The sequence below is a fragment of the Centropristis striata genome, chromosome 15 (genome assembly GCF_030273125.1).
Source record: "Centropristis striata isolate RG_2023a ecotype Rhode Island chromosome 15, C.striata_1.0, whole genome shotgun sequence".
Taxonomy (NCBI): Eukaryota; Metazoa; Chordata; class Actinopteri; order Perciformes; family Serranidae; genus Centropristis; species Centropristis striata.
The window spans coordinates 23270191-23292574 of record NC_081531.1 but is presented as its reverse complement, the minus strand read 5'-3'; the positions used below and the strand labels follow the sequence as shown (position 1 = coordinate 23292574).

General features: G+C 40.4%; 1 protein-coding gene across 1 annotated transcript in view; it reads left to right on the top strand.

Moving 5' to 3' along the window:
• Positions 1-2617: 2617 nt before the first annotated feature.
• Positions 2618-22384, top strand: part of LOC131986860 (sodium/calcium exchanger 2-like) — a 38026-nt gene continuing 18259 nt past the window's right edge. The window contains exons 1-6 of the mRNA XM_059351996.1: positions 2618-2965; positions 8807-8944; positions 9717-9944; positions 10027-10305; positions 18369-18803; positions 21073-21434. Of these exons, the coding sequence (XP_059207979.1) occupies positions 2618-2965; positions 8807-8944; positions 9717-9944; positions 10027-10305; positions 18369-18803; positions 21073-21434 (1790 nt within the window). The remainder of the gene's footprint in view (positions 2966-8806; positions 8945-9716; positions 9945-10026; positions 10306-18368; positions 18804-21072; positions 21435-22384) is intronic.

Sequence of the window (22384 nt, the reverse complement as noted above, 5' to 3'; positions counted from 1 at the left end):
TACAATATTTACCTAATGCATTTCTCTATCTTCAGTCAAGTCATCATGCATTAGCTGAAACTGTCCATCTGACATGTACTTCCAAGTAGCCTTCACACAGAGATGTTGACGCAGCGCTGCAGGCAGGGAAATACTGCCTGAGCCCTAAATTAGCACTTAGTCATCCTCAGCACCAGGGTTCAGTGATTAGTGCCAGACAATGATAACCACGGGAGCGGCATAGCTTAACAACCTGGCTTTAGTTTCTGTCAGGTCATTCTGATACTCTGCCAGGTCAGTTTACTTTTAATTGCTTATACCAAGCCTTTGTGTTGGTGGCAATGGCAGGACAAAGACAATCTGCATCTTGGGTGATTCTCATGAAGCCAGTCTAAGTAATGTCTGTGAAAATTATAAGGACATTCTTTATTAAACTAAATGTATTTCACTTTTATATGAATTAACAATATAGCCATAATGAGGCACAATTCATTTTTTGTGTTAAAATAGTATTTTCTATATTTTTAAACATATTTTAGATTCACAAATTCATTACTGTAATGTGTCCAGATAAAAATGTCATGATTTCCCCACACTTGTATGTAATATAAAATGTATAATTTAACAGAATATAATCAAACATAATGGTTTTTAATGTATAAAGGACAAAATCTAAATGAAAATTGATGAGAAAAAATGGTAAAATGTTACGGTAATGATATACTTTTTTAAAATTAAAATATGTGTATATTTTAATAAAATACATTTTGGTGATACCAGCTACCCTTGAGCATATTTAAGTGCTTGCCAAAGAAAAACAAAACTTTTGTTGTTTTTTTAATTTAAAATTGTGTTACGGTAATGAATTTTGCTCAGAGGGTCTCTAAAAATGTCAGAAAATACCTTAACCTAAAAATAGATTATAAATTCAAATTAAACAGTGACTTTAGATTGTATATGTTATAAAGGGTCAAAGAAAATATGTATTCAATGCTCTTTTTTACTAAGAGCCGCACCATGTTCATGAGAATCACCCTCTTGGACAATTGTGCAGCACAGTCCCAAACGACATCCCAGGAACAGTTTGCGTAGACCTGCTGGATATTACAAAGGATTACCATGCAGGAGGGAAAAGAGAGTTTTGACAGTTGTTAGTAATACACATTTGATACTCACATAATTCACAAAACCGATGCAATGCAGTAGGTTCTCGTGGTTTCTCACAAGACACAAAAAATAGCTCTTCTCACAGTGGTTCATGGCACTTCTACAGTAGCTTTCTTTAAATATGAGAAACTGTCTTGTCATGTTTTGTCATGCCTTTTGGATTTACTGCATGTCAATGTTGTTTTATATTACGTCATGCAGGTGCTCTTGATCTTCTGCAACTGTTCTTACATATAATAATTAATGACAGAGTGCAAGTTTAATATTTTTGCATCCCGCATTTGAAATTAGACTAATGAATGCAGAGGGTAAGGTGGTGTTAAATAATCATTTTAATGATGGTCCTTCTATTTTGGGTCAGTGCAACTTGCAAAAGGACTCGGTGGTGGTGTCTATAGAGTGGGTGTGGTGATTATCAATTCCTCCTTCAGCCTGTCACATCACTGCTCCCATAGCTCTGAAACAACTGGGTGATTCTCATGAACATGGTACAGATCATAGCAAAAGTCCAAGAGCATTGAATACATATTTCTTTGACCCTTTATAACATATACAATCTAAAGTCACTGTTTAATATGAATATATAATCTACTTAAAGAATTTTAAGGTATTTTCTGACATTTTTAGAGACACTGTGAGCAAAATTCATTACCGTAACACATTTTTAATTAAAAAAAAAACAATGGAAGGTTTTTTTTTCCTTGGCAAGCACTTAAATATGCTCAAGGGTAGCTGGTATCACCAAAATGTATTTTATTAAAATATACACATACACATATTTTAATTCATTTTATAACCATTTTAATTTAATTTAACCATTTTTTCTCATGAATTTTCATACAGATTTTGTTATTTATACATTGTTAAAAACCATTATGTTTGATTATATTCTGTTAAATTATAAATTTTTAAACAAATTTAGATTTATTTTTTGTAAAGTTTATTAAATATTTATTGTATATAAGTGTGGGTAATGAAAAGTAATGAATTAAAGTAATGAATTTGTGAGTCAAAAATATGTTCAAAAATATAGATAATATTATTTTATCACAAAACAATGAATTGTGCCTCATCATGGCTATATTGTTCATTCATATAAAAGTGAAATATATTTAGTTTAATAAAGTATATCCTTATAATCTTCACAGACAGAACTTAGACTGGCTTCATGACAATCACCCAACTGTGCCAATCACAGTTAAACATGTTAATAACAGCTCAACAAATGCAAAGCTTTACCTCAGGAACTATCTGGATAGTTCACACATATCACCACAAATCTGCATCCAAAGACAGTAAGACTACCATTAAAAAGATTATTTCACTTTAACAGAAAGTTCAACTACTCGTACTGTAAATCTGTTACACCGCATTTTATCTCACGGTATCTTCCTCTGTTCCCCCAGGAGAGTCCTCTGACCCAGCTTCTCCCCTGGTGACCCCCCCAGGCCCCTCCTAACTCAGGGATATAATGGGACCCCTCCCAGTTCACCTTTCCCCACTCCTCTTCCTCCTCCTCTCCTTCCTCCTCCTGGCCCAGCCCTGCGCCTCCATCAGGCCCCAGGTTGTGGAGCGAGCATCAGCCCCTGAGCAGCCTCAGCCCTCTGGTAACACTACAGGCTCTGGCAAGCGGACATGTCCTGGCATTGTGGTGTGTAGACCTGGAATCCTGCTGCCAGTGTGGATGCCACTCAACCCTCCGCTGGGGGAGCAGGCAGGGAGGGCCATTGTCTACTTCCTGTGTCTCATGTACATCTTCATGGGTGTGTCCATCATCGCAGATCGCTTCATGGCATCCATAGAAGTCATCACCTCTCAGGTACTGTTCAACTTCATAATTGTGTACAGTCATTCATATTATTGGCTAATAATTTATCAGGTGTAATTTTGTTATCAGAATAAGACATAATTATGCAAATGTCCCTTTACCGATATTGATTTGCAGCCCTAATTTGAAAGCACAGAGCTGTGTGCAACTCCAGAAACGTGATGATAATATTAATCCAGGCATGACAGTGTTTGAGGTTCTCACTATTCCACTTCAATATCGCTGCACCATTATGGCCAAAATGATAATCACCATTATTTTTATTGCACTATTTTTAAACAAACAATAGGAACAGTGTCCGGTGAGTGCTACAAACAATCAGAGATCGCTTCGTGAACACCTCCTGCAGCAGCAGCACATACACACTGTACTGCTATAGAGCTAACTGTTAGGGTTAACATCCCCTCCAGCTCTGCAGCTGGGTGAGACTGCTGCAGGAGGACTGTGCCGCTTCGACTTGTTCTTACTCTTCTTAACAAGCCACCGGGCTCATTAAGAAGAGTAAGAAGGAGTCTCCTAAAGTCTCCAATAACACCAGAAAAAGTCGCTGGATTTGTCTCCAGTCGCTTTTTTGAAAAACAGTCGCTAAGGGGGTCTGAAATTTCTCTAAATATAGCAACAAAGTTGCTAAGTTGGCAACATTGCATTATCGCTGACAATCAGGTTAATTTAATTGTGGCGGACAAAATCGTGATCACGATTAAAATTCAATTAATTGTGCTTTTTGTAAAGTGGCTGAGTGTTTTGGCTCCGCCCACTAGTTAGTTCCCCTCGGTCTCTGTTCCCATACAGGTACTTTAGTAGCGGCTAACCAACGGCGTTCATATGTAAATAGTTCTGCGACATTTCCGTGATTTTTCAGCGACAATTTTAACCGGGACGTCAGTGACACAACGCTGACAACAGACCGACGACATGCTGCCTTTCCGTTTCTTGTTCTCGACTCTCTAGTCTCAGTCTGCTCTGCTTATTTCTTTTAAAAATGGCGCTGTTATGTTGTGGTTGTGTCGAGTTCTACTCACGTCATAACTGATCCAATCAACGTCAATGAGTTAGTAGCGGCTCAACATTGGCTCACCTACCCTAGGCAGGTACTTTCTGAGACGCTACCTGAGCCGTTAACCGGTGAAGTTGGGCGGATCTTGGCGGATTCTCTCCCCCAAGCCACACCCATAGTGGCTCACTAGAGGGAAAAGTACTAATGGAAACGCACCTACTACTACAACAGGTACAAAGCAGCATTAATGTTTATTTTGGCCAAGGTTGATGATGGAAAGTAACATTGATGGCAGCGTTGTTCACACTGGTGCATCTCAGTAGTATGAAAGACTTGCTACGGACATAGAGGCTGAAATACAGACTGACAGACAGACAGTCACTCACTCAAGCATGCACACACGCAACTGAATGCATTATCGACAAATATTAGAATGGCAAACCAGCTAAGTATAACAGGCAACGTAGGCTCCAGTAAGAGCAGAGTGGGAATGTTACAACAAGCTCTCATAAAAGCTGGTTTACAAGTCACAGCATTAGATTATCTCAGTACCATAGTAAGTATTTCAATAGGTACACCTGTTAAACTCCTCATTAAAACAGTCTTATCTAATCAATGGGGGTGTGACCAAGGGCGCAGATAGTGTGTACGTCAGGGGGGTTCTGACGTACACAGATTCGAATGACCCTCAATCCGTCCCCCTCACTTTTATTCAAAAGACTAGTTCTAATTTACTGCTTTGCAACAACTCACATAAAACAGTCAGATCAAAGACGGACAATCATTTTGTTGAGCTGGGCAGGCTGCCTGCGTCGTCAGAGATTCTAATCTAAAAGTTACCCGGTCTCTCTGGCGTTTACGTCTCGAGCCTGGTTTCCATGGTTACCCAGAGCGCGTATGACAGGCATCAGTGGGACAGCCCCTAGTTCAGGATCCCACAACCAACGACACACGCATGATGAGGCCATCCAAACCAAAAAAGCAGAAAACAATTGCATCCTTTTTTCAAAAAGCATCAACTGTAAGTAAACTGTGCATTACAGTATCATATCACTTTGCATTTTTTTGGCTGTCTGTTCAGAGTAATGTCGCCGTGGAAGAAAAAAAGAGTAGAGACGGTCAGTGAGAATAGCGTGAAGAGAGGTGCCAATTGGGGAAGGGGGAATCTACCTTCATGCATTTATTTATTATCAATTAAATCGGCAATTGCAACTTTATTCTTCAGCTTGAACGCAGGCTACTGTGGGCCGTAACCAACGGCAAAACAATAAAACACACAATCAAACCGGCATATAGCATCAACATTAGCTCTGTCACGTCTCACTCCATACACATACAACTCCCCAGGACACACCCCCACAGGCCCTCCGCCAATCCCAGCTGGCTACTTCGCGCCCAGCATTGCCATGGCAACTGCCATGACTGACAGGCTTCACAGCCTCTGATTATGCCACTCCCTAGACATCACCCATACACTTCAGCACAACTTAACTGAACGCAACCCAAACAGCCACAGTACATGGTCCATAGTTAATAAATAAATAAATAAATAAATACATTTGTTAAGAGAAAACGTTTATTCTATATATACATAAAAAATTAAAAATGTTTGTAGAGCTTTCTGTGTATTCTTTGTCAAAATGTTTATATTTGTGAGGAATACAGTGTTCAGTGATCATTACATAAATTAGTGTGGTTTAACTGTTTGGATGTTTGGTCATGGTCCCGAGGAGCCGTGGTGGGCGTCCCTTATTTTCATTTCTGAAAGGTGGCAACCCTAACAGTAGGCCTATTTGAATCTGTGATTATACCAATGCCAAGCCTAATGGTGCATGTAAGTTGTTACAGGTTGAATCATGAGAAAAACGAACTTTAGAGCTAGACAAATGCCACTGCAGTGGCGCTATGTGATCAATTTACTATGAACAGTAATTTTAATTACTAACACTCAGTCAGATATCGTGACTGATATTACCTGAACTGGACGTGGTTAATATAAAATCATTTAGACTGGCGCAATGTATTCAATTTAAGGTAAATCAGTGTTGGCGTTTAGTATAGCCTATATTGAACATCCATTGAATTTGAATGAGTGAGCCTGTTGGCTTGTTATCTTGCCAGACACAGTAAATTATTTTGAGTCCAGAATCGATCTTTGTAGGCATTACTAACCATGTAGACAAAAATGACTACACAAAATTACATATATTTTATTATTTTGAAGCTTTTGAAAATAAAATGTTTCTACTATGATGCTGGTTGACACACTCATTTATACAGACAGGAAGTTTGGCCCCCATAGCAACACAACATGTTGGCATATCTCTATAGAATCTTACAATCTCTTGTAGAGATATCCCGTCTGGGACTGGTAGCCTCTGTGGTAGCTTGTATGTCCACGTTAAGTTACTGTTAATGGTGCTAATGCTTTAAACCAGTTATAATGTTTATAGTATATTAAAATGTTATCATGGTCCTGGCCTGCAGGTAGTCCTTGAAGATAGCAGTAAGAGAGATGAAACTGAAAGCGATCCACTGGAGGGAAGCAGCAGTAGTAGTGCATTAGGCCTACAGCTGGAAGAGGCAGAAGGAAGAGAGGGAGAAGAGGGAGGGACAGAAGAAGGTGAGAGAGAGGGAGGGTCAGAAGAAGGATGTACAGGAGACGAGATGGCAAGGCCAGAGGCAGATGGAGGAAAGGGAGAGGAGGTTGACATAATTACATATACAAAACCAAATCAACCTGACCCTAAATTTGTGAAAAAGCAAGTGATGAAGGACCGTACTCTGTCATTCCAGAAAGGATGGTATGAAAACTTCGTCCCCCCCAGTTTCAAAATCCTATCTGCGCCCCTGGGTGTGACGAGATCTTGTGCCACGAGATCTCGCTTGATTAAAGTCGACGATAGTTCTCGTCGCGTTAAAAATCTGTCTCACGAGATTTGAGAGCTCTCCAAACTTCTATTTGTGACCTGTGAAGGCAGTAAAAGGAAAAGAAGAAGAGAAGGAGAAGGAGGGGAAGCAGCAAGCAGCCAGGATGACGTCACAGGAGCCGGCGGCTCGTTAAAAAGAGTAGCACAGTCCTCCTGCACCAGTCTCTCCCAGCTGCAGAGCCGGAGTCTGCAAATTGCTAACAGGCTAACAGTTAGCTCTGTAGCAGTACAGTGTGTATGTGCTGCTGCTGCAGGAGGTGTTCACTTAGGATCTCTGTTTGTTTACAACAAGCACCAGACACTTGATGCCGGTTAATTCAAGATCACTATGTTTATGATAATTAGCCATGCTGCTTTGTTTTGATGCTGGTGTTGTGCAGTTAGCACCGGCGGCCACAGTTGGTTCTCCCGTGTTTAATCCGTCGTGTATGTGATCACGGATCACGGTCGAAACTGTCGCTTAACAATTACGCGACAATAGAAAACCATACGTCACCTCCGGAGTCTCATAAATCCCTCTGGTTTATTTTTTTATTGATCTTATTTTAACTTTTATAAATTTAGTTTTAGTTTCAATTTGTGGAAGAAGAAGTTTATTAAAAGGTCATGCTTACATCATGCATGTAAAGAGTTATAATAAAACATTTCAAAATGCATGTGCAACTCAGTTAAATAAAAGTCTGTTGGTGCAGTCATATATTGTGTCATAGTAGTTTTCTTAAAATCTCGTCTCGTTCTTGTGAACCCAATATCGTGTCTCGTCTCATGTGGCAGCAACTCATTGCATTTGGGCCTATCGCATAGGAGACCAGACGGGCTGGTTTGAGTATTTCATAAACTGCTGATCTACTGAGATTTTCAGGGTTTACAGAGAATCGTCCAAAAGTGAGAAAACATTCAGTGAGCAGGAGTTCTCTGGACCTTGTTGATGGCAGAGCTCAGAGGACAACTGCTAGACTGGTTAAAGCTGATAGAAACAGTAACTTGTTACAGCCGAGGTAGGCAGATGTGGAACCTTGAAGCAGATGGGCTACATCAGCACAAGACTTACTGAGTGCAAAAGGAACAGAACAGGAAACTCAATCCAACTCAACTCAAACTTTATTAATAAAGCACATTTAAAACAACCGGGGTTGACCAAAGTGCTATACAGATATCACAGTTGCAGGAAATAAGGTAAAAACTAAAAAACTAAAATACATAAACACTATGCAACAATATAACAAAAAATAAAATAGAATAAAATAAATTAAAATTTGAATACTTTTTTTGCCAGATGTCCATTTAAACTTGATTAAAACCCAGGGAGAAAAAGTGTGTTTTTAGGGAGGATTTAAAAACCTCTAAAGATTGTGCAGATGGGATGTGCCAGGGCAAGTTATTCCAGAGCCACAAAGACATGGTCCCCTTTGGTTTTGAGTCTAGTTTTAGGTCCCCTTTGGTTTTGAGTCTAGTTTTAGGTCCCCTTTGGTTTTGAGTCTAGCTTTAGGTCCCCTTTGGTTTTGAGTCTAGTTTTAGGTCCCCTTTGGTTTTGAGTCTGGTTTTAGGGGTGGCCAGTAGCAGCTGATTGGAGGATTCTGGCAGGGGCGTGGATTTGAAGGAGCTCGGTCAAATCCTGGGGGGCTAGGCCATTAAGAGCTCTAAAAACAAGTTTTTAAAAAAATCTATTCTAAAAGCAACCGGAGGCCAGTGCAGCGAAGCTGGAAAACTGAGGCTACAGTTGGCACAGGCTTGCCTGAATTGGACAATAGAAGATAAAAAATAATGTTGCCTGGTCTGATAAGTATTCATTTCTTCTGCGGCATTCAGATGGTAGGAATCTGATGTAAACAAAATCCTTTATTCTTGTGTATATGAGTACAGTGGGAACAGCATCTTTAACTTGTTTCCAAACTGTTTTTGAAGGAGAAAGAGGTGACCATCACTAAACCCAACGGGGAAACGACAACAACAACAGTGAGAATCTGGAATGAGACAGTGTCCAACCTCACCCTGATGGCCCTGGGCTCCTCAGCGCCTGAGATCCTGCTCTCTGTTATTGAGGTACACAATGCACAATATACTGTCATACAAAAAACACTTGTCTTCCTCTGAGACTGTCCTGTTTGTACCAAGGTTATAATAGTTTTCATTAGTTTTAGTTTTAATTTCGTTGTGATTTTTTGTTTTCAAATTCAGTTCGTTTTTATTAGTTTTTAGAGTGAGTTTGCTAGTTAAAATTCGTTTTTATTTTTTGGGAAATGTTAGTTTTAGTTTAGTTTTAGTTTTTTTGTAATGGGTATTTGTTGGGTGCGAGATTCAAAAAAGTCACAATAAATATTTCCTTTATTTCCTTTGTCTGATCCATCTACCAATAAGGTTATTAAGTCATAAAACCAGATAGATAAAATAGATTTCATATCAACCAAAAAGGTTTACGTATGAGAAAAGTTGACAAAGACGAAAACGAAGGACATTATATGTTTTAGTTAGTTTAGTAACCACACAATAAAGTTTCAGTTAGTTATTGTTTTTGTTTTTTTTAAATCTTGTTTTTATTTTTATTTCAGTTAACAAAAAATGTTTTTTCAATTCTAGTTTTCGTTATTTTGTTAGTTTTCGTTAACTATAATAACCATGGTTTGTACCCCTTCAAAAAAAAAGACATTTATTTCAGCCTATAAATCATCATCTCTATTTTGACTCTCACATTTCATTCCCACTGAAAAGCAGGCCTTTTCTCATAGTTTTTTGTTCTTTTGGGTCTTAAATTCTGTTCAAGTTAGCATTAAAAAAGTTTTTGATTTTGTCTCTTGTGTCCCTTAAATGTTGACAGGTGTGTGGTCACAACTTTCATGCAGGAGAGCTGGGCCCTAGCACCATAGTGGGCAGCGCTGCCTTCAATATGTTTGTGATAATTGGTCTGTGTGTGTGGGTGATCCCTCACGGAGAGTCTCGCAAGATCAAACACCTGCGAGTGTTTTTCATCACAGCTTTTTGGAGTATTTTTGCCTACATTTGGCTCTACCTCATACTGGCTGTCATCTCACCTGGGATTGTAGAGGTGTGTTTCCAACATATATACATGTATTTCTAATACATCAAGTGTGTAAATGATGTACTGATTATATTGTCTGTATTGCCAGGTGTGGGAGGCCGTAGTGACGCTGCTTTATTTTCCGGTGTGTGTGATCTTGGCTTGGATCGCTGACCGTCGCCTGCTCTTCTACAAATACATGCACAAGCGTTACCGTGCCGACAAGAGGCATGGCATTGTGGTGGAGATGGAAGGGGACCTTGCACCCAAAGGCATTGATGTGATCATGGATGGAAAGCTGTCAGACGGAACTTCGTGCCCTGGAAACTCCTCCAGTGTGACCGTCTCTGTGCAAACAGGCAATGAACTGGACCAGAACAAAGATGAGGTAAGACGAGTGGCTCAGGGAGAAATGCTGCTGGAGACACATGCTGTGAGACGGAAGATTAAATGATGTGACGTGATAGCTTTTTTTCCTGGAAGTGTAGTTACAACAGGTGAGTAGTGTAACAATTTTAGCTATGACAATGAATCTTCCCAAGTTGATTACTTACAATAAGACAGTTGCTTTTTGTGCTACAAGTTTTAGCGAATGTAATGTTTATATATACAGTGGCTTGCAAAAGTATTCACCCCCCTTGGATGTTTCACCCTTCTGTTGCTTTTACACTTGAAATCATGGTCGATATAATTTGGCATTTTTAAAAAGAATTGCAAAAAAAAACCCCTCTTTAATATCAAAGTGAAAACAGATTTTTACAAAATATTATCAATTAATTTAAAATATATAAGGTAAAATAAATGATTGCATAAGTATTCATACCCTTCAAAGTAACTGACCTGATTCAACAGAGTTCCAGCTAGTTGATGCAGCAGAGTCACAGTTAGTAAATGGATATCACCTGAGTCCAGTTGATGTGTGTCAAGTGATCATAGTATAAAAACATGTGTGTCTGGGAGGTCCAGTCTCTGGTTCATCACTATTCCTGCTACAACTGCAACATGAAGACAAAAGAACACTCCTAGCAAGTCAGAGAGAAGATCATTGAAAAGTAAAAGTCAGAAGATGGCTACAAACAGGGTCTGTACGGATGCTTGAAATCCTTGAAAATGCTTGAATTTAAATGTTGTATTTTCAAGATTTAAAAAGTGCTTGGATTTTGGATAAAGTGCTTGTAAATGCTTGAAATCCTTACTGTATTTCTCTTGCAATCTGACTATATCCGTCTATAGACTATAGATAATCGCATGTTCAATGTAAAAATAATGAGTAGCCTATCTGAAATGAAGACTGTTCCTCCTAAAAGAGTAATACCATCGCTGTTGGTATGGTTTAGTGAAATCTCCCCCTTTTAGTATGTAAGTACTCATCTAAAACATGTAATTTACAACAGGTGTAAGATACTGGAAAAGCTTGAAAATTGAGCTTGAAAGTCCTTGAAAAATGCTTGAATTTGACAACTGCTAAAGTGTACGAACCCTGTACAAAGAAATGTCCAGCTCACTGGACAGCCCACAGAGTTAAACCATCATTAAGAAATGGAGGCAGTATGGGACATGTTTAAAACATCCAAGGGGTATGAATATTTTTGCAGGCCACTGTACAAAGTGCTAATTGGAGGGAATTTTGGGTATCTATTTTTATGACACTGGGAAGTCTGGTATATGTTAGTGCTACTTAACAGGTTTAACTAATGGATATCCCCATGAAACTTTCCTATTTGAAAAGGTATATGCTAGATCCCAACCAGCGAAGGTAGCATGACAAATGAGATTGGTAAACGTTAGGGTAAGAATGTAAGGGTAGGCATCATAGGCAGAGTAGGGCAGGGTGAGACCCAGCATCTACCAGTTGATCACATACGGTACAGACTTGGAGAAGACGCCACAAAATGCCCCCTCACAAAGCTGAAAAAGGGTTTTATCACATGAAAAATTGACTATTTTACGGTAAAAATAGATTTAAGGAAGAATAAAGGAAAGGAACATTTAGAAATGAATTCATGATATGCATGTATGTCCTATTTAATTATAATGTGTTTAGTTGAATAATTATATTCATCAACCTTCATTTAGTTAATCATACATTAATCATCCATTATTTAGTACTTATTTATGTAGGCTATATATTTATTGATACATTTTAACTGGGTCTCCTTACTGTTCTCTTTACTAAGAAACATCGCCCCAGAAATCTAAATATATGACATCACTATATTTTTTATTGAGGCATTATTATTTATTATTACTGGCCGGTCTGGAACCGGGGACCTTTCCCCCACTCATCTATTGGTTGGTGATTGTGTTACGTCACTGAGACTTGAGATAATATCAAAGAGGTTTGTTATGATCCAAACCCAAGACTAGTAGTGGAGCGGCTAAGTGCTCATTTTTGCCAGAATCTTTCAGTTTATGATACAAGCGTGAAAATTGGCATGAACACTCTCCATGGGTCACTTAACAAGAAAATTGTCCGAGACATTTGAAATTTTAAGATGGCGGCCATTTTTCAAGATGGCCGACACCTTCGTGGAGCAGTTAAGTGATATAATGGTTTATTTGGTGATACAAGCATAAAAATTGGCATGAGCAGTCTCTGTTGGTCACTTGACAATGACCCACCCACAGTTATTTGAATTTCCAAGATGGCGGCCATTTTTCAAGATGGCCGACACCTTCGTGGAGCAGTTAAGTGATATAATGGTTTATTTGGTGATACAAGCATACAAATTGGCATGAGCAGTCTCTGCTGGTCAGTTGACAATAACCCACCCACAGTTACTTGAAATTCCAAGATGGCGGCCATTTTTCAAGATGGCCGACACCTTAGTGGAGCAATTGAATGATATAATGGTTTATTTGGTGATACAAGCATACAAATTGGCATGAGCAGTATATGTGGGTCACTTGACAATAACCCACCCACAGTTACTTGAAATTCCAAGATGGCGGCCATTTTTCAAGATGGCCGACACCTTAGTGGATCAATTAAATTATATAATGGTTTATTTGGTGATACAAGCATAAAAAATGGCATGAGCAGTCTCCATGGGTCACTTTACAATAACCCACCCACAGTTACTTGGGTTGACAAAAAAAACACTCCCAGCCACTTGAAATTTCTATTTTCAAGATGGCCGCCCCCTGGATCCTCAAAAGATCAATTTTGTCATAGAAATGTGTTGGGTTTTAGATTATTCTGGAAAACAAGTTTTAACACATCATAATACAGTTGTGTTGATTTGTTGATCATAGACAGATTAGACAAGAGTATCTGCACTACCAGGGCACACTGGTGATATATGACTGCTGTTGGGGTTCAATGTCAGCCAATTGTAAAGTTAGTCAAAGAAGAGACGACAACTCTCTGAGTAGTTTTAGTTAACTGGGTGGTGTACAGATCGTACAGGGTAAAAATGGCATTGGATGAACGATCGGACTTAGTGTAGGGTTAAGGCATGAACTTAGTTGTATCCCATACATCAAAGTGCTTATTAAAAGGTGGTAAAAGGCTAAACCCTCGGCCTCTGCCTTTGAATTTGCTGCAGACATTGCAGAAGCCATCATAACAGTTGAGAAAACAAACAGCAGGACACCAAGAAATGTTCCATTATTTCATAAAATAAATGCTCTGCCTATCTTACGTAGTCCAACCTGACTAGATGAAGGTGATGGCATAGAAAGCACATTGACAAGAAACAGAGCAAAATATAATTCAAGCTGTAAACTTATGTTCAACAACACACAGCTGGAAAGGGCCCAAAAGAGAGCATCTACTGCTGCTAAAGACACTAAAGATACCAAAGATATCCATGTCAAGAGGTCAAGAAGATCCCAGACTTCTTATGAGGCTGGATATGTGTGGGGACAGGCATTGAAGAGACATCCACAAATGCCGAGCTGAGGGGATGGGAGTGCAGGACAAGGAGTGGAAAGTCTTCTGGACTCCACTTCCACCTATTGCGGAGAGTTGTTGGGAGTTGACAAAATGTAGGTGCACCAAGGCTTGTACTGGAAAGTGTAAGTGCTACAGATATAGACTCAGTTGCCCCTGCTAGAACTTATTTGCTTGTTTCTTTTGCCAGTGTTATTCTTTGTTGTCCTTTGTGTTTTCAAGTGTAGGCCTATGGCTCGGCTTCCCCTCGCCACATCGGCACATTATGTTCTATTTTGTCACCAGCCTATTACTGTGACATGTTCAGTTTTTACTTTGTAACATTGTTTTCACATTTTCAGTTTAGTTCCCTAGTATAGTTTCAGATACTGTTTGTCATGGTTCCGTGTCAGCCAGAGCTGCTGTTGCCTCTGGATCTCTCATTATTGCCATTCAGTATTAACCATTGCTCAATTATTATTTTGGAGCACTGTCTGTTCAGCACCACAACTGTGTTTCCCCACATGGCATGTTTAATGGCAGTAGTAAGTTAGTTATAAAAAAAAGTAATTTAAAAAAGTATTTAAAAAAGCCCTCATGGTAAGGGAGTACCTCGGTGAACCTGGAGAGCTACGCCGGTGGGAGGGAACTCCTGTCAGGTTTTACCAAAGTGGACAGGTCGTGGGCAAGGAGTCAGACAAAGCACAGTCAAACAACCTCTCTTGAGGAACCCAATACATTTCTATGAGAAAATTCATAATTTAAAGGTCCACATGGCAGGCGGGAGTCATCCTGAAAAAAAAAATTGCTGCTTTGAAATTTCAAGTAGCTGTGGCTGGCTTATTGTCAAGTGACCCACAGATACTGCTCATGCCAGTTTTTATGCGTATATCACCCAATAAACCATTGTATCATTCAATTGCTCCACTAAGGTGTCGGCCATCTTGAAAAATGGCCGCCATCTTGGAATTTCAAGTAACTGTGGGTGGGTTATTGTGAAGTGACACACAGATACTGCTCATGCCAATTTTTATGCTTGTATCACCAAATAAACCATTATATAATTTAATTGTGCCACTAAGGTGTCGGCCATCTTGAAAAATGGCCGCCATCTTACAATTTCAAATGTCTCGGACAATTTTCTTGTTAAGTGACCCATGGAGACTGCTCATGCCAATTTTTATGCTTGTATCACCGAATAAACCATTATATCATTCAATTGTTCCACTAAGGTGTCGGCCATCTTGAAAAATGGTCGCCTTCTTGGAATTTCAAGTAACTGTGGGTGGGTTATTGTCAAGTGACCAACAGAGACTGCTCATGCCAATTTGTATGCTTGTATCACCAAATAAACCATTATATCACTTAACTGCTCCACGAAGGTGTCGGCCATCTTGAAAAATGGCCGCCATCTTAAAATTTTAAATGTCTCGGACAATTGTCAAGTGACCCATGGAGAGTATTCATGCCAATTTTCACGCTTGTATCATAAACTGAAAGATTATATCACTTAGCCGCTCCACTATAGGAAAAGACTGATATGAAACAGAGCAGATTACTACCTTAAACTTAACCATGGAGATGACGGGAGCGCCGTGACTCCAGTAAAACTCCTAGATTTACTAATGACTTTACGTTTTTAGTCTGGGACTGGGGACATCATTTGGTGTAAGCCCAGCATAACTCTCACAAGCTGATGTTACCTTGCAACCTTAACTAGAGGGCCAAACTGTCAGCGTTTCTGTCTATAATTCAATCAATCAATCAAATCAAAATGAGTTTATTCATCCCCAAGGGTGAATTCAGTTATTCTGGTAGAATCTCTGTTAGAATGAGACAGCCTGATGGCTGTAGGAGAGAAGGTCCATAAAGGTTTTGTGTATCGGATGATCCGGGTATTTCAGGATGGCCTGGAACATGTTGACAGGTCATGTCTCCACCACCTCCTCCAGTGTGTCCAACCTGGCTCCAACCACAGAACCAGCTCTTTAGACCAGTCTGTCCAACTGCCTTCATCTCTGTGTCTGATGCTGCCTCCCCAGCAGACTGCAGCATAAAACAACACACTACCACCACAGACTGATAAAACATCTGCAGCATCTTACTACAGATGTCCAGAGATCTGAGCTTCAAGAAGAAAAAGAGGCAGCTCTGCCCCTTTTTGTAGAGAGAGAGTTTAGGGACCAGTCCAACGTATTATCCAGGTATACACCTAGATACTTATAACTTGGCACCACCTCCATGTCCACCCCACGGGTATTCACTGGCAGAAGAGGGGGCTTGAACCTGAGGAAATCTCTGATCATTTCCTTAGTCTTTGAGGTGTTCAGTAGGAGATAGTTCTTGTGACTCCAGTCACTGAAGGCTTTTATCAGATCCCTATATTCAGATTCCTGTCCATTCCTGATACATGCCACAATAGCAGTGTCGTCCGAGTACTTCTGGATGTGGCAGGACTCGGATTTGTATTTGAAGTCCACTATGTACAGTGTGAACAGGAATGGAGCCAGAACAGTCCCTTGTGGAGCCCCTGTGCTGCTCATTAATGTCCCAGAAACACAGTTCCCCAACCTGACATACTGTGGTCTTCCTGTCAGGTAATCTGTGATCCAGGAGATGAAGGAAAGGTCCACTCCCATCTCTGTGAGCTTGATTTGGAGTATGTTGGGTTGGATGGTGTTGAATGCGCTTGAAAAATCAAAGAACATGATTCTGACATAAGCACCAGATGTTTCCTCCAGATGAGCAAGGGCACGGTGAAGCATGTAGAGGACAGCATTGTTCACTCCCATGTGTTGTTTGTATGCAAACTGCAGGGGGTCGAGTTTGTCTTTGACTTCAGCTCTCAGTAGGCGTAGAATCAGCCGCTCCAAGGCCTTCATGATGTGAGAAGTGAGTGCGACTGGTCTGTAGTCATTAAGTTCAGCTTGAAATGTTATTTTTGGTACCGGCACAACACAGGAAATCTTCCACAGTGCCGGCACACACCCCAACTGTAGGAGGTTGAAGATCTTGTGGAGAAAGTTGGGCAGCACAGTCTTTGAGCAGCCTTGGACACACACCATCTGGACCAGCAGCCTTCCCAGAGCAAAGTCTTCCCAGTTCCAACCTCACTCCCATCTCTGTGACAGACAAGGGTGGAGGCTCAGGTGTAAGAGGGGGGGTGGATACTGCTTTGGAGATGTACACATGTTGAAGAGGAGGAGGAGGAGCAGGAGCAGCAGCAGCAGCAGCAGCATTGGCATTGGGTGAGGCCGCTGTATTGAATCTGTTGAACTGAACTGGTTGAGTTCATTAGCTCTTTCTACATCACCCGCCACTGGCGGTCTTTTCTTGTTGTTGTAGCCAGAGATGGTGTTGATTCCTCTCCACATTTCACGGATGTTGCTGTTCTGTAGATTTCTCTCCAGTTACCACAGAGCCTATAGGGCCCTACCTTAATGTTGTCCCTGGCCTACACAGGGCCAATTTGGCTTGACTTTGCTATACCTTCACCTGGCTTAACAGTTTTCTGGGGGAAACCCTAAAATTATTGGGGGGGGGTTTGCTCATATTGTGTTTGTATTATCTTAAAGAGGGAATAATTCTTCTATAGAATTTTTAAAAAGGCAGGTGGAAAGGCAGAAAGCTAGAAGCAAGGGAGCATCTTCTACTCTGTTAGACCCACTGGTGGATCACATCTGTGTAACTTTAAAGCTACTTAATGGGGGTTTAAGGGGAATAGCAGGTTTCCTGGGGGCACTGGGATTCAGTCCCAGCATGAGTCTGACTGCAGGAGTGCAGAGAATAGTCTGAACAGCAGGAAGTTGATTAGTAGGAGGCCGAACATTAGAAGTTTCTCAAGTTATTCTTTATATAGAGCATGGCATCTGTCTGCAAGTCGCATTTCATAAAAGTTTTGTCCCAAGAAACACCAAAAACTAAGCCATGTCTTCTCATTCTACTGTTGAATCCCAGCACGCTGTCTGCAGGACCCCATATGTGGCTAAAACTTAAAACTTAAAACTTCTGTTTTAATGGGCATGACTAGGCAAGCAGTTCATGTTTATTTTCAAGAGAGTTTTTGTGCAGAGTATTTCACCAAACGTACATGTTTAATACTTTATTGCAAGGCTTCTTACCTTCACAAACATATTCAGTAATTTTGTTTTCTTTGCAATATTGTACTTTGCATTTTTTTTCCTTTTTTCCAGGTATATATTCACAAAGTAAATAACAAACAATAAGGTAAACAGACAATCATATATATACGAGGCAAACTGGTATTTCCCAAATGAGGATCTCAAAGGAAAGAAATAAACAAACAAACAAACAAAATAAATAAATAATAAAATAATAGAATAAACTAAAATAAACTAATGGAAATAAAAGGGGTGGTGCATGTATGCGTGTTCATGTATCTGTGTGTGTGTGTGTGTGTGTGTGTATGCATGTGAGTGTTAGTGTTGGGGTGGGGACCATTTAGTTCATCTTCTTAGTTTGATTAAATATTTCCACAAATGTTTTATTTTATTAATACTGGGCATGTAAAAAGCATGTACATGTTATGAATGTGGTGTATTTCCTCTGTTGGATAGGTGGTCCGCATCCTGAAAGACCTGAAGGAGAAACACCCAGACAAAGACCTGGACCAGCTGATTGAGATGGCCAACTACTCCGCCCTAGTCCACCAGAAGAAGAGCCGCGCCTTCTATCGTGTGCAGGCGACACGCATGATGATTGGTGCCGGCAACATATTGAGGAAGCACGCTGCCGAGCACTCCCGTCGCTCAGGAGGACAGGAGGATGACAAGGCCACATGCTCACACATTGCTTTTGAAAGTGCCCAGTATCAATGCACAGAGAACTGTGTCTCGCTGAGCCTCGGGGTGATCCTCGAGGGGGGCACAGGCCAGAACACTTTCTATGTGGACTACTGTACAGAAAATGGCTCAGCTAATGCTGGAGCAGACTATGAATTCACCAAGGGAACCCTGGTATTTAAGCCAGGCGAGAGCCGCAAAGAGATCAAGGTGAGCAGGGGGGAAAGGGACTGCGTGTATATTATTCAAACTAAAAAAAGATAACAGCAAACCCTCCGTTGATGTTTTTTATTAATATTTTAGGTTTCCCATTAATTACCTAGACGTTGGCGGCCCGCCAGACTCTAATCTGTCTCGCCAGACTCTCATGTGCTGCGCTAAGGTCACATTTCAAGCTACAGAAAGTATTTTTACACGATTCATAATATAAAGTTATTTTGCATTTTGTTGCCGTTGCTAAGCAGAGTGTCTGTCAGGGCTGCACAATTAATCAAATTTTAATCGTGATCACGATTTTGGCCGCCACGATTTAATTAACCTGATTGTCGGTTATATTTCCATTTTAAAATGCGGCTCTCCTGCATATCAAATCAAGCACTTTCTACACCAGTAGTCCACCAACCACCAGGGGACGAACGCATGGTTAAGGTTTCATGTAGCTGCATAAATAAATAACGAGCTAAGCAGGATGTGACGTAGTACTCGACACCACAACAACATGCGCCATTTGTAAAAGCCAGTGAAGCAGTGTTGCCAACTTAGCAACTTTGTTGCTATATTTAGCGACTTTTCAACCCCCTTAGCGACTATTTTTTTTAAAAAAGACAGGCGACAAATCCAGCGACTTTTTTCTGGTGTGATTGGGTTCTTTAAGAAGAGTAAGAACGAGTCGAAGTGGCACAGTCCTCCTGCAGCAGTCTCTCCCAGCTGCAGAGCCAGAGGGGATGTTTACCCCTTAGCGTCTGCAAATTGCTAACAGGCAAACAGTTAGCTCTGTAGCAGTACAGTGTGTATGTGCTGCTGCAGGAGGTGTTCACTTAGCGATCTCCGTTTGTTTTACAACAAGCACCGGACTCTGTGTGCACACACTAAAAACTGTTCCTATTGTTTGTTTAAAAGTAGTGCAATAAAAATACAGATGTTTTTCCTTACATGATGAATAGTCGGGATTAATAATCATGATTACAATATTGATCAAAATAATCGTGATTATCATTTCGGCCATAATCGTGCAGCCCTAGTGTCTGTCACCCGTCAGTCAGTCAAAACCCTGCCTGAGTGGGGCTCTCCGTCCTCCGACATGTGTGCGCGTTCACATACTTACACATTCACTGAATGTACCAAGCAGCCCATCCCCACTTCAAAACAATTTCAGGATGAAATGTGACTACCTGTCTGTATCAGTCCCACCCCCACTAAACATAATCTCACCATTTGCCTGTTCGAGTGCCAAACTTAATATTATCAACCTGTCCGGGCCGTCAGAGGTCTAAACACACTGTTGCATATGCCGTTCGGTATTCGCGAGCTAACATTAGCTTACAATTAAAGTAGTTTTAATCACAAAAAGCTAAACTTTGACGATTTGTTTTCAAAATAAGAGCACAGTGTCGACCACAGAATTTACAAAAAGACTGTCAAATTAAGATGCCTTAAAAAAAACATAAAAGAACCCTTATTCTCCTTTAACATAATTCATTAAAATATGCAATCATTAAGATCAGTATATGATGGAATAGTGGCATTAGAATGTGCAAGAGGACACCAAATTTGGGCTTTCATGGAAAAAACTTTCTACCCCCCCTAGCCAGCTATTTGTTGACACTGGCTACTCCATGTCCTAGTGGAAAGCATGTTAACAGCAATTAAAAGTGACACAGTAGGATAACAATAAAGATTATATATTACAGTATTTCCATACTGAAAAATGTACACTGCAAAAAAGGTGTGTCTAAAATCAGTAAATCTGAGGGAAATGATCTTGCTGCATGGACAAATAATTTCACTTGACAAGAATTCCTAAATTAAAATAGTTAAATCTAGAAATAAGCATGTTGAACACTTAAAATAAGAAATTAACTCTTAAAACAAGATAAATTATCTAACACTTCTAAATCTAAAGGTTTTTTTTATCTTGCTAAGAAAGAAATAATTGTCAGTGCACTCTGCTCGGGCCAGTTCATCGCTGCTTGCAGCTTTAATTTATCTTGCTTTAAGAGTTAATTTATTATTTTAAGCGTTCAACATGCTTATTTCTAGATTTAATAATCTTAATTTAAGAAATCTTGTCAAGTGAAATTATCTGTCCATGCAGCAAGATCATTTCCCTCAGATTTAGTGTTTTTATCTGGTTTTTAGACACACCTTTTTTGCAGTGTGATGTGAGGTGTTCTAGCTCTAGCACAAGATTGATGCATTTTATTTAAAAATGTACAAAATGTTGTCCATGGGCTGATCTTAATACTAATGTGCTCTCCAGGTGAACATCTTGGATGATGACATCTTTGAGGAGGATGAACATTTCTTTGTGCGTCTTCAGAATCTGAGGTTAGAAGAAGGTGGTAATGAAGGGACAGGAACTCCACCAACGGGTAGACTAGTGGAGCCAGTGGTTGCTACTATCACCATCTTGGATGATGACCATGCTGGCATCTTCACCTTCGGCCAGCGTGTGATGCGGGTGAGTGAGAGCACCGGCACGCTGGCGGTGACAGTAGTGAGGAACTCCGGCTCCAGGGGCACCGTCGCTGTGCCGTACCACACAGAAGACGGCAGTGCCAAGGCTGGGGTGGACTACGAGGAGGCCAGAGGAGAGCTGGAATTCACCAATGAACGTACCAGGTGAGGCCCAGTCAAGTCAAGTCAAGTCAAGTCAATTTTATTTATAGAGCCCAAAATTACAAATCACAGACATGCCTCAAAGGGCTTCACAAACTGTACATGTTAAGACATCCTCTGTCCTTAGACCCTCACATCGGCCAGGGAAAAGCTCCTCAAAAAACCCTTTTAACAGGGGAAAAAGAAGAAGAAACCTCAGGGAGAGACAGAGGAGGGATCCATCTCCCAGGACGGACAGATGTCAATAGATGTGGTTGTACAGATCAACAGAGTAGAATAGAGTAGATAGAGGTTGAGGGGGGAGAGGGAGGGAGGATAGAGAGAGACGGTTGAGAGGGAGGGAGACAGAAGCTGTATCCCAAAGTCAAGGATCCTTCCTTGGTAGGAGTCGGGTCCTCCAGAGTCGAGGCCAGAGTCCTTCCTTTCACTGGTGTAACGCACAAATAGAACAGCCTTCATTGTGCAGCTGTGCGTCATTGTGTAATTGGACGTCCTGCTTAAATTCAGTGCCGCAAGGGTCAAAAGTTAATAAACATCCAACTTTGACCTGTTGGTGGCGCTAGAGCTCTTGAGCTAGAGTTGCCTACACAGTATCACCACTTGAACCCAAGTAGTGGGTGGTCTGCTGTTAAATTATTACAATATTGGGGAATTATTACATTATCAGGACTTGCGAAATGAAGGCTAACCTGATAATGTAATAACCTCCCATTAATGTAATACTTTATTACATTATTGGTAAAAAAGTGCATTACATTATTGGGAAATGCACTTTATTACATTATCGGGAAGTAATTACATTATCAGGTTTTATTACATTTTTACGGAGCCCCTAAAGGGACATGGAGAAAATAAAAATAAAAACTTTGGTATCTCGTGAGCACGAGAAACATTTCTCGTGCTCACGAGATATTTTCTCGTGAGCACGAGATACTTTTCTCGTGAGCACGAGA